Source organism: Falco naumanni, chromosome 7 (genome assembly GCF_017639655.2).
Source record: "Falco naumanni isolate bFalNau1 chromosome 7, bFalNau1.pat, whole genome shotgun sequence".
NCBI classification, from domain to species: domain Eukaryota; kingdom Metazoa; phylum Chordata; class Aves; order Falconiformes; family Falconidae; genus Falco; species Falco naumanni.
Window position 1 is genome coordinate 20,347,482 of NC_054060.1, and position 16,230 is coordinate 20,363,711.

At 36.3% G+C, this 16,230-nt stretch overlaps 1 protein-coding gene across 4 annotated transcripts in view; it reads left to right on the forward strand.

The window, feature by feature from the left end:
• FAM189A1 (family with sequence similarity 189 member A1) overlaps positions 1-16,230 on the forward strand; it is a 146,492-nt gene that overhangs the window by 79,559 nt on the left and 50,703 nt on the right. For all 4 annotated transcript variants that reach the window (XM_040601787.1, XM_040601789.1, XM_040601788.1 and 1 more), the window contains exon 3: positions 9,948-10,058. In XM_040601787.1, the coding sequence (XP_040457721.1) occupies positions 9,948-10,058 (111 nt within the window). The remainder of the gene's footprint in view (positions 1-9,947; positions 10,059-16,230) is intronic.

Sequence of the window (16,230 nt, forward strand, 5' to 3'; positions counted from 1 at the left end):
TGGTAAGGAAGCTAGTTTAACCATTTTTTATCTTAAACTTCATGCCTACAGTTTTGAAGCATCGCTTCAGGCATGGGTTTTTGGGAAAACATTACCTGCATGGGAGTTAGCACTTCCAAAGTACATACTAACTCGTTCCTTCCCCACCTGAAAGATCTAGAGGTGCTCCTCTCTGTAGGCATCAATTAATTTTGGACCATGTCAAATCCTGGTATGAGACCACTGGGTAGATACTCATCCAGTGTGCAGAGGTAACTATGCTGGGTCTCAGTGTGTGTAGTATTGGTACTGACAAAAGCCTCCAGCCTGGACGCACACAGACAGTTGTCATTTGACGTGCCATTTGTGTGTTTATTTAGCACAATCTTTACAGAGAGCTGTGGGGATTGGGCTTCTGTTGGTGGAATTGTCCTCTGATTGACTTCACTGATAGGGCTCTGGTGATCATCACTGGGTAATTTGTGGTACTAGAGGAGGATAGGATTCAGAATTATCAAAAAAGTGAATATCAATAACATAGAGAAGAAACCAGAGTTATTTGCTAATGGTCAAGAGTTCAGGAAGAGTTTTCTGTATGTATTCACCTTCTACCTCCATTCTTCTGTAGTTTGGACCTCTTTGATTTCTCGCTTCAAAGGAAACACTGTAGTATTGTCTTTGTGCAAATATGGAACAAAAGGAAGGGCCAGTTCATAAGCTGGGATATAGATATTCATTAGGCACACACTTTTTGGCCTTGAATGGTTGTAATACATGATTACGTGCTGTATGAGTATATGACCAACACATGGCATTCACAATCTTACAGGTTTTTTAAGAATTTTTCTCCTTCCGTCTTAATTATGTATTATCACGTCAGAGGTGTAGTCCATTCTTCCAATGACTTATTTGATCTTAAAACGAAAGCTTTGACCAGCTTCATATTTGGTAAATTTTGGAGCATTTCCTAGTTATAGAAACTTAAAAATGTCTGTTAGTTTTTCTCTAGATTATAATATGACACAAATAAATATTTATGTGATGGTCACATTCAGACATTGTGATGGCCATAACTTTGCAAGTGTTAATTTTGCAGTCAGGAGTCCCAAGGTATGTGTTTTACTAGCAGATTTACCTGTGTGGTTTTGTGGGGTTTTTTTTTGTTTTGTTTTTTTAAAGCATATGGATGATACTGAATTATCATTGTAATGGAATTTGAAGTTCTCTGGTTATTAGATTTTTCTCCTTTTGTATAAGAAACTGTGTCTTAAACTTACTGCTTTAGGGTAGTACTAGCACACTATAGCTTCTCCAAGATGGTTTTTTTTGGCTTCGATGTAAAAATTCAATGAATTTTACTTTTTTGGTAGAAAGTTGTATGTTGACAGAAAATCTGAAATGTTAATGTCTTCTGTTGCAAGTCACAAACTGTGATGTGTGCTGGAGTTGGTTGTTCTTTTATTTCTCCTCCTTTTTCCTCCTGACACTGCAAGAACAAGTTGTGAAAGACAGTGAAAATAAGGGCAAAAAGGTGGTTTGAGCCACCTATCTCGAGGATTAAAGATTTCAGTTTTGCAGGTAGTACAATTTTAACTGTGCCTTTGGGAAATGAGATGAAAGGAAGTCTAAAGATTATGGTAAAAACAAAAGAGAATAAACTACTTGAGGCCAGTTGTGGAGAAAAAAGCAATATTAAGAGACAAAAGTGAAAGTGATGAAAAAGAATGGAGAGAGATAATATATCAGGTTCTGTAAATCCCTTTTATTTTTTAGTAGCATCCATAAAATTGAAATGATCTACTTTGGGACATTCTGAAAGCAGGTATATCGTATCTACTTTTAAGAAATGTACAGGAAAAAACATTCACAAATAATCTCACTGAGAATACTAATAATGTCCTAAAAAGTGCTTAGTCTCAGATTGCTATAGCCATACCGTCTGCTATTCTTAAAAAAGTGCCTTAAAATTGCTATATTTTGAACACAATAAAATACCAGAATGTGTTCATCTGTAATCATACGTGGTTTTGTAAGGTATCACTACTTCTTATAGCCAGAAGTGTTGCATTATGAGAAATAATAAGGAATCTCAAAGTTTTCATAGGAGACGGAGACATCCAAGAGCTGCCATTGTGAATCTATTCACAGTACAACAAGACACTTGTCTTGAAAAGGTTCATTATCCTTCACCTTTTTCAATTGTCCCATGTTACAATAAAAATCAGACAAAAAATGCTTTAAAGCAGAGTTATAGGTAAGAGAAGCTTATGATACATTAAAGTAATTTTTCAGACATGCTCTAGTCAAAGCATTATTCATTTTTACAGAAATCTTGGTTCTCCACAGATGTTGAAGTGTAGATTTAGCACTAGCAACCCCTCTTGCCCTGGAATCCTCAGACTTTCCACATTCCCAGATCTTCTGAATTGCTGGGTATCAACCTATTTTCCAGGATTTTTCTAAAGAAACAGTATTTACAAAGTCTCTTTCTTTGTCTGCTGTTCCTCCCTAGTAATGTTTGAGCGAACAGAACAATTGCAACCAAATCTGCTGTAAGAATATAGGTTTTAAAGAGAGAAAATCATTGACCTATAGATAAAATTGGTAGTTCAGTAGAAGTTCTAGCCTGAATGAGTGTTCCCACTAAGGGAAAAGCTGAAGCATGACTTGGAACACCTTTTTGTTTGGCTAACTGATCTGCCAAGCATAGCTGCACTGGTCAGACAGCACGTGCCGTTTGGAGCTAGGCACGGACCTGTGGTGTTTCTTGTATGGTGCAGGTAGCAGGACAATGGGAGGATGGAAGGAAAAGGCATGTGAGACTCTTTAAGAGGAGAGGTGGTAAGAAAACATTGAAGAACACAATGTGAACAAGAAATGTGGTTGAAACCAAACTTCATAGGGAACCAGGCTTCATTTGTTACAGTACTCATAGAATAACTGATTTATTTTTAGGACTGTTTTTCTATATTCTTCAGAAGTTAAGGTTTCTTCAAAATGTAATTTCAAGTATAGCTGTAGTGATCATCAGAAAAGAGGTTTTGACCATGACTGAACATTTTAATATTAATTGTTTTTGAAGAGACATTGTACTCTTTAACCACCAGTCACAAGATCACTGATGAGAATAGAGAAGGTACCATAAATGTCCTATGTTAGCATTTTTAGACTATATAAGTTTAGTTTTAATAGTGACCTTTTGGCAACATACAATTGCAAGCCATTTTTAGTCTCTTCTACCCAAGACCCAAGCATGGATATTCTGTCCATAGGTGGGCAGCTCTTCTGTCATTGCAGCAGATCTAAGACACCGTAGTGCCTTTTAATCAAGTTCAGTTATGATGCAAGAGCAGTCTTCCACAAAGACCTTATCTAGTCTTCCTGCTTTTTGAGAACTGAAGTAGTTACTCAAATAAGAATGAAGTTGGCATAAACTACTTTTGTCATGGAGGTATTGCTGCTGCAGTATTTTGCTGGAGTATAATTACAGGGGGAACAGGAAGGGAGAAGAAAGAAAATTAGAACAGTTTATTATTCTGAAATGCATTCCCCTCCCCCCCCCCCCCCCCCCCCCCCCCCCCAATATCTCCCTTTTATTGAGTTGTCAGTAAAATTATTTTTGTGGGTCCAGGACAATAAGGATCTAATAAGGGTAACAAAACCAATTTATATAGAGATGTAAAAATGGATTATCTCGCATACTGTTTTACTTGGAAAGCATGGTGGGGAGGTACCTACATTATCGGTGACTTTTAATTTAACGCTTCATATCTTGGAAGCATCCAGACAACAGTGTAGATGCAGGTTTCGTACAACTTCAGACTGTCAGGCAATATAGTGATGATAATCAAATGTGCATTTCGTAGAATTAAACTAAAATATGTCCTTATCATATCTCTGAGGGTTTTTAGTATTAAAGTACCAAGTTTCTGTTGTTGAAAAGGCATGAATGGCCAGTATTGGAATAATCAAGATACCATGAAGATAGTTGTTGATTTGTATTTTTGTTCTATAAAATGCAAATGCAGTACATTTTCATAGTTGCACATCAGAACTTTTCTAGGGGAGTTTCTCTGTTTTGACAGACTGCCTAACTTTTTCAGTACTGCTGCTGGAAATCCTTCCTTCCTGAAAGAGGTTGCACGGTGAGAGTCTTGGATGGTGTTCTAAAGCATAGTATAATTGTCTGTGTGTGTTCTCTTGCAATGTGATTTAACAAACATTTTGACACTGATTTAATCTGAGTATTAATGTCCAACAAGTGAGTTTTGGAGAATATAGATGTCTTTCAGATTAGTTTTTCATGTTTTATTGCTCAGACTATGGTGACTGAAAAATACAAGGCAGAATTATGACATTGATAGAAGAAATGTTCTTCTGGTAGTGTATGCAGTCTGTAAAATAATTATATTTACATATTTTCACATATACACATACATTTTTAGACTTTTGTCCTCTTAAGAAAGTTGAGAACATTGGAGAAAATTCTGGTGTGACATTACTAGGAAGTGATGTTTGTGAAAGTTCTTTCCTCATTTTTAGTATAGTCCCGTGATGAAGCTTTCCAAATTACACCGTAAATATTTTTATTCAGTTTTCAAAAATAGCATTGTGTCAGAAATGTGAAAAATGAATAACAGTGATCAGAGTAGGGAAAATTAGTAGTAACTGCACTGTTTTTTCAGACATTTTCAGTATATTCAGGCCTCTCTAGTCTTAATGATTTCCATGGTACTCTCTATTTATTTCTAGAGTAATTTTTATGAATTTTATTGAAAATAGGACTATAAATAACTTCCTTTGTAGTGGAAAGATAACATAACCTATTAGGGTGAGGGATTAAATAATTTATTTGTTTGTTTGTTTCAATATGGAAGGTCCCTTATATGGGCTGTCCCTTGTAAAGGCATGGTGAGAATTGGTTTATTATTCTGTGCAGATGTGTATGGTGTGGCACTTCTTAAGTGTGCATGTTGGGACTGCAATGAGAAAAACTTATTCTTGATGAACTTTGCTTATTTATCCTTAAAACAGATTTCAGAAATGTGTAGTTCAATTAAAACCAATGTCTGGAATATTTAAGTGGCTTAATTCCTTACCAAATTTAGTCTGCTTTCTTTATGTACCCTATGTGCCATCTTACTTATACCATAGTATGCTATGGTATCTCTTAGTATTTTGCAAAATATTTTGCATCCAGTTGATACTGCAGAAATAATTAAGGCTTATCTGAGCATTCGTAATAATTAAACCCTTTTATTTTGATTGGGATCATCCTTTCTAGTAATCCTCATTGTTTGCCAGAGAGATCATGTTAAAAGAAAATTTACAGAGGAATGCATATGTACTTTACAGTTGAATTGATAGTATTGGGCCAGAGGCTGCTAACAGTCTCCTTGTTAGAATCCCAGAGTGCAGTATTTCCATTTGTAGAGTCGTGCATAGTGGGGGCTCTTTCTTGGTGTCATTCAATTCAAATAACGCAGAAGCAGAGGTTATGCTGAATGCCACTGTATTCAGGATGCCCTTTTTCTAAGGACACATAGAAAGGCTGAAAGGCAGCGTTTCCCCTCTGTTTCAGAAGTAAATCACCTTTGAATTAATGAGATGGTCATTTTGTTGAAGAACACGGAAAAATCTTCTGTGATCCTGCTTGTCTTTCCTTTTATTTTTATTTCGTTCAGTGGTCTGATCAGTCATATGAAGACCTGTATACATACTTGACCTAGCAAAGAAGTCTCTAGAGGTGACAGGTCTATGAAATAACTCAATGTGCTTCATTTCTTTATCTTAAAAGGCAATGTACCTACCTGAGACATGAATCTTTAGATAGATAGTAAATTTTGCCTGCGAGCAAAACACAGTGGAATCACTTCAAAGCATTTGCAATGCTCTAGAAAAAATGCATAAAAGTATAAATATGTGGAGTATGTATTTACATATTATTCAAAGAAATGTGAATTATGATAATTTTTTCTTTTACTATAGTCATTGTAACACTTTATGTTCCTTTTTATGCTTACAAGATAGCACAAAAGGGGAGGAGATAAAGCAGTTGTGTTAGTTAAGTACGAATGTGTTGTGGGCAGAGTAAACAGCAGGACTGTGTGTCATCTGGCATCTCTCTTCTGTTTTCTTTGTTGTTGCTGCTGAAGGAGTGAAATAAGCCAGTGCATTTATTTTTATTAGTAGAAAGGTAAGCTTCATAAATATTGGTGGCTGGCAATCTGGTTAGTCCTTGAAGGCATATTACTCCACTTCTGTTTTATATCGATATGAAAATTCTTGTTTTGTCATTCTCCACCAGCATAAGCTGCATTATGGTTGAGAATTTCTGTATTCTGTACCTAAACAGTTCTTTCTTTCCCTCAGTAGGAGGAAGTGAAAGAGATTTGGCACCCTCTTGTTTTTGTTTTGTACTGTATCATTTCAGTCTTACAATATCATAACAGGTCTTACTACTAACATTTGTATCAGGAAAAAAACCCCAGAAGAATCCTATGGTTGATTCTTACTCTTTTGAAGGATAATGTTGAGTACTGTTGCTCTTAGCATCATTTCTGCTTTAAGTTAATGTTCTTCTATTTGAAAATTTCAGTAATGCAAATCAAAGCCAGATTTTTCTTGCCTGTGAGGGGGTATAAAGTGGAGCCTCATTGGCTCTGCCCTTCCTTATATTCTGGGATGGCTCTTCAGATCTGCCATAGCATGGGACCAGTGCAGCCTTTTTTACATTGTGCATTCAGCCAGCTTTCTGAAGGAATACAGAGTAATAACTTGAGAAATTAGTTGAGTTGTAAAATTATTTTTGACTTTTCTCTGAAGTTTTGGGAAGTTTAACTCTTCTAGCACAGAGGGGAAAGATACCTACATCAGTGTCTTGGTATAGTCCTAAGACTGTGAACAAAATCATGGTGAATTGTCCAGGGCACTGTTGAAACAAAGTGACATCATAGTTAGCTAAAGACAAAATCACAAATAGTTCTTCATTAATTGGTTTACTTACTAATTATTTATTCAGTCTGATGTATACAACATTTTTGTTTACAACTGATAAGGAAAACTGAAACTTTGTAAAAGTTTAGTAAGAAAACAATAGCATGAATCTAGACTTGCCAAAATTCAAATGGCGAAAATAACACGTACCCTTCTGAAGACGATTTTTCATCAATGAATTTCAAACCACTCTGCAAAAAGATTTTGTGTTGACATTGCCATTTTACTGACAGTCCAACTTTACATGTAAATCTAGAATTGAAGCAAGCCAGAAACTTTGACTAGGAAGGAATCTGAAAGAACTTGGAGAATTTGTTAGTGTGATCCAGTTCCTAAACTTTCATTGAGGCAGTGATTCATGAATAGGCAGAATAATAGGAAAGATAAGGTTGTTCCCTGTCTTTAATGCTGTAACTGGTTTTGATGCTATGGTAGGAATTTCAGAAACCAGCTTTACCTGTATTAAACTCAAATGCTGAAATTCCATGACACCGACATAAAATTCACCAGCATTGTTTTAATAATTTGGATGGAGGGGTTTGGTTTTGAGATTTGTAGTCTTGCATCAGGCTTTTTGACTTTGTGATGGTGGAGTAGCCTGGGAAATGTTCTGGGAGAGAATCATATAATCATATGATTATGGAAGTTGAGACTTCTGCAGGGAAACAATGTAATTGATGATTAAATAGAAACTGCTGTGAAGACTTGATCTTTAAATAGTTTTACTCTTAAAGACAGAAATTATGAGAAAGCCAGGAGAACTGTTTGATGTAACCGGCAGCTCAAAGTTACTGGAAAAATTTAAATAAGCAGTCTAAGGTCATGAAGACAATTAAGCTAGTTTGTTATTTCAGGTGCGAGGTGACATCTCAAATTGGGATCTGTTATATAATTTTCAATCATTGCATCAGTGCAGAACTAATTAGTTTTGTAGAATTAGTTTAGGACTATGGTAACATTTAGGTAGGAAGTCCTATTAACATCTCTTCTATAGAGTGCATTTTATAGCGTATCAGCTTTGACTTCTCCTATTTACTGCTAACATGTCATAATAAATCAGTTGGCTTTGATTTTTGTTTACATACTAATTCTTGGTAGCTCTAAAGCTTTTGGAGCTTCATGATATTAATGCATCTTCCTGAATTCTAGGAATATTTTATCTTGTTTATACGTCATAGCTAGAAAAGTAAAGAACATAATACTGTAGTTTTAAAGCAGCAATAAGATGTCATAGCCCTTCAGTGTCTGACACTGAATTCTGTGTTTTCTTCAGTGTAAGCTCTTACCCTTGGTAATTGGGTTAACTGCATTTTATACTCCCTCCTAAAAGTTTCATACTGCTCCTGCAAGTATGCCACAATGAGCCATTAGAGCAAACATTCAGTAGCTCACAAATCAGCTGAAATTTTGATATGGAAATTAGACAAACTTAATTTCATGAATAACATATCTAACATCAGTGTTTCATAATGTGTTGACTCTCCATCATAATCCACAACGACCACTCCTTTGAAGAGTGATAGATACATTTATCTTTACTAACTTACTTGTGCCAATGAGAAGACTGATTTGTGATAAAAACGTTAAGCACATGAACATATTTTTTTAATGCCTGTTAATGTGGTAATTGATGGTTTTATGCCTCCTTTTCTCTGTTGTGGTTCCCAGCATGGTGGTGAACTTCACCTCAAAAGCTGTGATAACAGTGTAACAGGTGTGTCCTATTCCTGCAGTGGAAAGCTTTTTTGGTATTTAGCTGAGAAGCGTTAAGGATGGATGCTGGAAATATTTAAATTGCTTTTATTAGGCTCCTTGTGCTCTGTGGGAGGCAATGTAGTTGCCAAAGGCTTGTGTAGGACTCAAGTTCTCCCTTCTAACTATGTGCCCAGCCCAGTTAGGTGATGCTTTGCCCAGGACGTTGAGAAGTGAGGCATAAAATAGCAAAACTGGGAAGACAAGTGTGCAAGAGAGCTTCAGTATTTTGATCTGTGACCATGTCACTGGTGGCTGTCACTTAAACGCAGCTTCTCTACAGATTGTGAGACTTAGAAAAACAGAAATTCTAAGAGCTGTTCCATGATTTTGACAGTGCTGGATCCTTCTCTCTTGTCTTGTGCGTGACAAGAGGAAGAGGTTACTTTGGAAATGCACATAGAATTTTTCTCGTTAATGAATGCTCATATGGAGAAAGTGCTGTAAAGATAGATAAACCTGACATTAGTTACTGATGATTACATTTTTTTGGGAATCAAACAAATTTTGATGTCCATTTGCACACCTGGCTACTCCTTTCTGTAAGGCAATCAGGGTTTCTTTAAAGATGCGATTTTTCAGGAACTTGTCTATGGTTCATAAAAGCATATAATATAACCAATAATGTGGATTTACTCCAGGAAAATTTGCAGTGCAAGGTTAGCAATTGAAATATTGGCAACATAAAAAATAAACAAAACAAATAAAAAGAAATCAATTTCCTATTTTTGGTAGAAGTTCCGTTAACTGTTTAAGTTAATAAGCAGTTGGGTGTTAGTCTCTTCTCCCAAGTAACAAGTGACCGTACAAGAGGAAATAGCCTCAAGTTACACCAGGGGAGGTCTAGATTGGGTATTAGGAAAAATTTCTTCCCTGAAAGGGTTGTCAAGCTTTGAAACAGGCTGCGCAGGGAAGTGTTGGGCTCACCATCCCTGGAGGTGTTGAAAAGGTGGGCAGATGTGGCACTTAAGGATAGTTTAGTGGTGGGCTTGGCAGTGCTGGGTTAACGGTTGGACTGTATGACCTTAAAGTTATTTTCAACCTAAACAAGTCAATGATTCTATTCTGTATTGTCAGATTAAATAGTATACTTGTTTCTTTAAAATGAATAAGTTCATGTAACTGTGTGACAGGGTGGAAGTTCCTGAACATCTAAATCATATTTTTTTCTTGTTTGTCTCGTGCAGTGAAGAATAATAGGCTGTTTGGTTTTTTTCCAGATAACCTTTTTCATGCTGCTGTCTGCAGTGTGCGTAATGCTGAACTTGGCTGGTTCCATTCTCTCTTGTCAGAACGCTCAGCTGGTAAAGTCCCTGGAAGGATGTCAGTTGGTGAGTAATGAAAAACAAGTCTCTTATAAAGGGCAATGGATTTTATTTTTCTTTTTTGTTTGGTTTTATACACATATTCCTTTGATTTTCAGAACAGTATGTGTTCAGTAGAGCCATCTATAGGCATTACAAGGTGAAAAATAATGTTGGGAGAAGTCTGAGACTTAAAATGCTAATGTATTTACAGTGTTTTGTCACCTCAAAAAGCAAACTGGTATAGTAGAAAGACTTTCTTCTCCACGTCATGGTACAAATGCCACTTAGAATAGGTGGCATACAGGCCACGTGAAAGCGATGTAGTGATTACCGTTCCATGCCTGCAGTGTCAGGATTTCATCCCGTACCTCCTTATACCACCAGTTTATTTCACAGACATACTGATAGTAATGTTTTGGTATGCGTATGTTAATATTTTATTTGCCAATCTAAATTAGTTCTTTTCTTTAATTTCCAAAGCAAATTTGTATTACTTGTGTTTAATAAAATACAGAATAATAAAAATTATCATGATGTGGCATGCTCTAAATTATTAAAAGTAGGTATACCTAAAGGGTTTATGTTGTTATTTCAGGAAAAAAGTACATATACATTAAAGTCTTAACGCATTTTCTGACTTAAACTTATGAAGATGTCTATAGAAAAAAACCCATGTCTGAAATCTCTGATTCAAAGTAAATAATAAAAAAATTTTATGTCCCCCTTGCCATAACATCAGGAAACACTTGACATTAAATTGAAAGATTGACAAATGGACTGGAGAATGTTTATGGCTGTGCATTAATGTTCTTTTTAGTATAATCTGGCTCTCAGTAGACCAATCAAACTATTTAAACTGTATGAGTATGCACTCATAACATTCATCAAGTATTAGGAATATGTGCACTTATGCACCCCAAGACATTGATTTGAATGTTAAAAAGACATTTTTCTCTCTAATGCCAGCAGGTGACTACCACAAAATGCTTGTGCATCTCTTCTATTCAGCCGTTGGCTTTACTCCTTTGTTCTAAGGGTTTCATCCAGTGAAACCCTTCAGGCTGCTGTTTGCACACAACAAAATTAACAAAATGAAGTTAAAATAATATAAAATGTTTTGGCAAATATTTCAAAAGGCATATGAAAAATACAGAACGGGAAGCCACTTGGGTGTGACCTGTCACATGCCTTCACCTTGTTCAGTCAGCTTTTAAGCCTGTGTTGTTTTCCTGTCACTCGTCCTGTTTCACAAGGGGGTGTCTGCAGCTCCATCAATCAGGTGGTCTCCAAGAGCTTGGGTATTCTGCTAAGCTTTCTGCAGTGACTGAGATTTCCAAGTGATTGGGGCTTTATAGAACTGGATGGATGGAGCCAGATAGCTGAGGCAGTAGAAAACCAGCAGTGACCCAAAGAGAGGAAGGGAAGGTTTTCATTATAAAATATTTGATCTAGGAAACTCTTGATAAAGTTCCTGGCTCTCATTTTGATGGGGAGTTGGAATCATGCTGCTGAGCTGGAAAAATCAACTGGTGGAACCTGGAGCTGTTATAAGATGCATGCTGTCCTTTGGAAAGCTTTGGGAGAATAGCCTTTTGTTGGGTTTGTTGATTTTTTTTCATTAAAATCAAGAAGTATCATAGGTATTTTTTGTGGAAGATCTTTGAAGTGAGCCTTGCTAATTTGTTTTTGAGATCCTTGCTTTGCTATTAGGACTTTAGTTTAGAAGTTACTTTGAGGGACTGCGTTTATATCAGAACTTGCCCTGAAGACTTACAAAATAGCTTTGTATCTTCATGGAAGAAAGAGTAATAGTCTCTCAGAATGAATGCTTTCCTAACTATATAATGCAACTGGGTAACTATATCGTGCAACCTATCTGTTAAAATTTTCAAATGCAGTATTTTGACCTGGAGCATCATTGTAATGACTATCTTGGGCTTATGTATAGGTATCATGCTCTGCTGCTGGTTGATATGTTGTTTTCCACATTCTCAAGCAATGCCATCGTGCCACATCTCTTATGTAGGATAGTATCAACGTCCAAAAGAAAAAAAAGCGAGGAACATTGGAATTTTGGAAGCATGAATTTACCTCTTCTTTGCTCAGTAGCTCATTGTTTAATTTGTTGGCAAAATCTGCTAGAATTTCTGCACTGTATGATACATAAATTATTTCAGAACCAGCATGTTTTTAACTACTTATGGGTTTTGACATTTGACTTGAAAAATTGAAAAAAAAAAAAAAAAAGTGTGTGTATGTGTACATGGCTGAGGGGAGCCGTTTGTACTTGTGTGTGCAGTTTTTCTCCTCTGACTCAGTAGTAACCGGTGTCATTGTTGTCATGATTTTGACAGATGTCCAGTAAGCTGTGTGAATAGAATTTAAACAGCAAATCTTGTCCCAGGTGGAGAAGAATGTGTGTAGTAAAACCAGTCCTGTTGGTGATGCTGTGTTGCAGCTTAGTGCATGCGTGGATCTTGCTGTGTATGTTTGCTTTTCTAGTTTCTGTTAGGCTGCCATTTTAGCAGCGGGGCTACTCAACAAAGCCCACTGAGAAACCCCTAAGCCTACAATTCAGTTGCTTACTCACCCTACTGATAACTGTGATTGTGTATGTGCTTGTTGGAGTCTATTTAAACACGTTGACACTACCATTTAATAGTACCACCTAGCTGTATGTGATCTCTGTTCTGGGGTGTATTGTGGTAATGTGTCAGTGTTAGGATTCCTCATAGGTCTTTGCACCAAGCAGAAAGTTGCAGATTAATGAAAGGGACCATTTTAATTTCTCCTAATACAAGCTGTAGTAGAAGTGTAGGACAAAAGGAAGAAAACCAAGTTAATGAGAATCAATGAAGTGGCATTGCAGGGACAGAAAGTTGAAATAAGCACAATTCTGCTTATTTAGCACATTCATAGACAAAGCACTGGTTCCAGCCAGTGCTTATGTTCACTACCAAGACAGAAACCTAAGACAACAAAACCTCTTTTTAGTCTTTTCATTACTGGTTTCAGTGACCTGTCCTGGTTATGAGCCCCATGTCTTTTCTTAGTTTTGGTCAGAATCACCACTTCTAATGGGAAGACTACTGTGGAAATAAGCAATGACCGAGCTGTGCAGTTGAATTCTCAGATTGTGGGTGAAAATTAAAAGGAATAGATTAATTTCAGATAAGGTGAAATTTAGAAGAAGAAAGAGAAGCTGTTTCAGGAAGAATTGTTTTTCTTCCTTTGTTCTTCAGCTTTTCAAAATATGTTTCAGTTTTTTGGGATGTTTTCCACTTGGAAATGGAGTGTTGTACAAAATATCATAGATTCAGTGATTTTCATGGGACCATATTTGATCTGAACTATAAAATAGCTTTGGGTTCTTTAACTGTCTATTTTGCCTCCCTTCCTTTGCCTTGCCTTCTCCAGTCTTGTTCTAATCAACAGCGAGGGTAAGGCATGGTATCAAACAAACGGGTTCAGCTGGCAGGCAGAGGGGTTCGCAGGGGGATTTGCCCTTGGGTGGGCATTTGGGGATTAGGAGTTTGGTGGGTGGGCATGTAGGAGCTTCCTGGGCAGGTGCTTTCCCCATCTGTGCTCTTGTGACAGAATTCAAAGGAAACCTTTGCTTGTTTCTCCAGGTTCATGGAAGACTGTCACTTTAAGCAAGAATCTTGCAAATAGTGTTTTGCGTATTTTCCAGAGCCAGTGTACTTTGCTAGTAAATGAAAAGCCAACAGTTATGTTTCATTTGTAGTTTCCAGAGCTTTTCATTCCTGCTGCAAATGGAATTTCCAAATTTTCCTCTGGACTAGTAAAACACTGAGCTGGCAAAAGAAGATAAAGCAAATGTTCAAACTGCTAGTTTCAATTTTCAGAGCATGATGAAATACTCAGTAGCTTTGCCTCAGTGTGTCGTACTAGATGAGAGCGACTTAATTTCATTGTGCCTGATTATCATATCATAATTGTTTCCAAAAAAATACACTTTCTTCTGCCCAGACTTTACTTTCTAGTTTTTCCTTGCTCAAAATCACGTTTCAGTCAGGTTGGGGACTCACACATGAATACATTTTATATTGCCACGTTGAAGTGCTCATATGTATGAAATTCCAGAGCTCTGCTCCGGTAGACCGCCCACTGGGAGAGATGCACTGTAGTGAACAACACTGCTTTATGATTAAGCGCAGGATTTGACTTAGTTTGGTAACGTCTTATGTTGAACACATTTAATTACTTTATTACTGTTTTTCACTCAAAAAGGGAAAATAACACTTCCTTAACAGCTTGTTCTGAGCTTCTATTTCATGTTAATTCCTTAGATAGCTCACTTCAGTGTTGTAAATCTGTGCAGTCCAGTGCTATGTGACTGAGTATATGTTATCAGAGAGTTCCAAATCTTTTGATTGCCTTCTAGGATACACATTTATGGCAATGCAGTTCTAGGAGTCAAAATTCATCTTTTGTAGACACGCAGTTTGAGATCCCATGTAACTGTACCAGACAAAAATATACTAGTTAGTTTCCAGATACAGTACAAAAGTAAAATTCAAAATAAATTCTGTTTTACTTGTAGTATTTCTGGCAAACTCATTCATGCTGAATATGTGGCTTTAAAAGTGATAATGGTATCTACTGTATTGTGGAGTTCAAATTCAGAAGCATTTTACATGTAGAGTAGCTTTTTGCAGAAGAAGGATAAGACACAAGTGTTTGATTTGGCTTTAAACACTGGGGATTTGTTGTAGATTCCACAATATATATTTTTGTGTGAATATGAAAAATGTGCTCAGCATATGTTAGTATTTTGAATGTGTAATTGTTGAATTTAGTATTTGTGCTCTTCATCCTGCAGCTTAGCAACATACAACGCTGAGGAACAAAAAAAAATAGCAGTACCTTTAATGGCTTGTTATGAAAATTTAATTGGAATCTTTTCCCCATGATTAGCTGTAGATCCTTCAGCCAAAACGTCAAGATACTGCTTTAAGTCAGTGAGAGTAGGTTGCGTACAGAGCAGTTACACACTCAATCTGTTCATTAATGTGTGTATGAGAAACAATATTTCTGTCTTATAATTTTCTTCTTCAAAAATAATTTCTAAAAATTGTGTTTAACATTCATGGGTAGAGCAATCTGTATATTTTAATTTATATTCTGTTACAACACAAGATAGAATTCTGTTAGTGATGTTTTATTTCTTAGTCTTTATTTGTCTTTACTGGGTGTACCTGTCTCACTGTAAGTCCCTTACTCTTTTACAAATAAATGATCTAGTTTTAATCAAATTTACAGCTGCTTATTATTCAGAAGAGTAGCAGTAGTGTCTGTACAGAAAGATGGCTTATAATGTATTTTTCAGCTGTACAGCGGAAATTAGCCTGTGGTTGTAGTAGCATATAAAGGAAGGCTCCTTTTCTCCCAAATTATGTTCACCTGGAATAGACAAGAAAAGCAAAGCCAGTGCAGGTTCACACAGAGATGAATGGCACAGCCCGGTTCCAGAACTGAGGTTGCTTTGTATTCCATTTTGTGCTGTAGCTGTGTTCAGTTCTACGCATACCAAAAAACAATTTTTAAAATTCCAGGAAAGTATATGTTGGGGTTTTTTGTTATTTGCCTGTCAGCTTTTTCTGTTGCTATTTCCCTACCACTCAACTTTATTCTTTACTGGATCCTCCTGCTCTTTCTTTTTGCATAAGCTGCTATAATTGATCCGAGTTCCTTCTTATAAACATACCAGGGAAGCTTTCTTGCACTTCACTGCCTTATTTTTAACTTTTGAACTTTTATATTTTGGTTTTAAATTTTGTCCTGCTGTTTTTATGTTCTCTATTAAAAAAAACCAAAAAAACCAAACCCTGAAGGTTAATTTAGAAGAAAATCTTTTTTACTGGAATTTTTACATTTGTAGTAGGGAAAGGGTGAAATGCAGAGTAATGCTGTTAGTTCATCCCTAACTTGTGCTTTTTGTTAATAATGTGTGTGCACTCGGCAGTAATTTCTTCTTTGTTAAGACACAGACAAACTACTTAGGCAGAATTCTTTTGACTGATACAGATGAAAAGTCTGGTCTATGCATATTTTTGTTACTTTGTTGTATGTTGTACAATGTACATATATGTGCTATGTTGTAACATAATGTAACATTATTTGTGTGTGTGTGTGTGTATATATTTTTAAGAAGTCTGAAGTTCTCCGTGTTCTT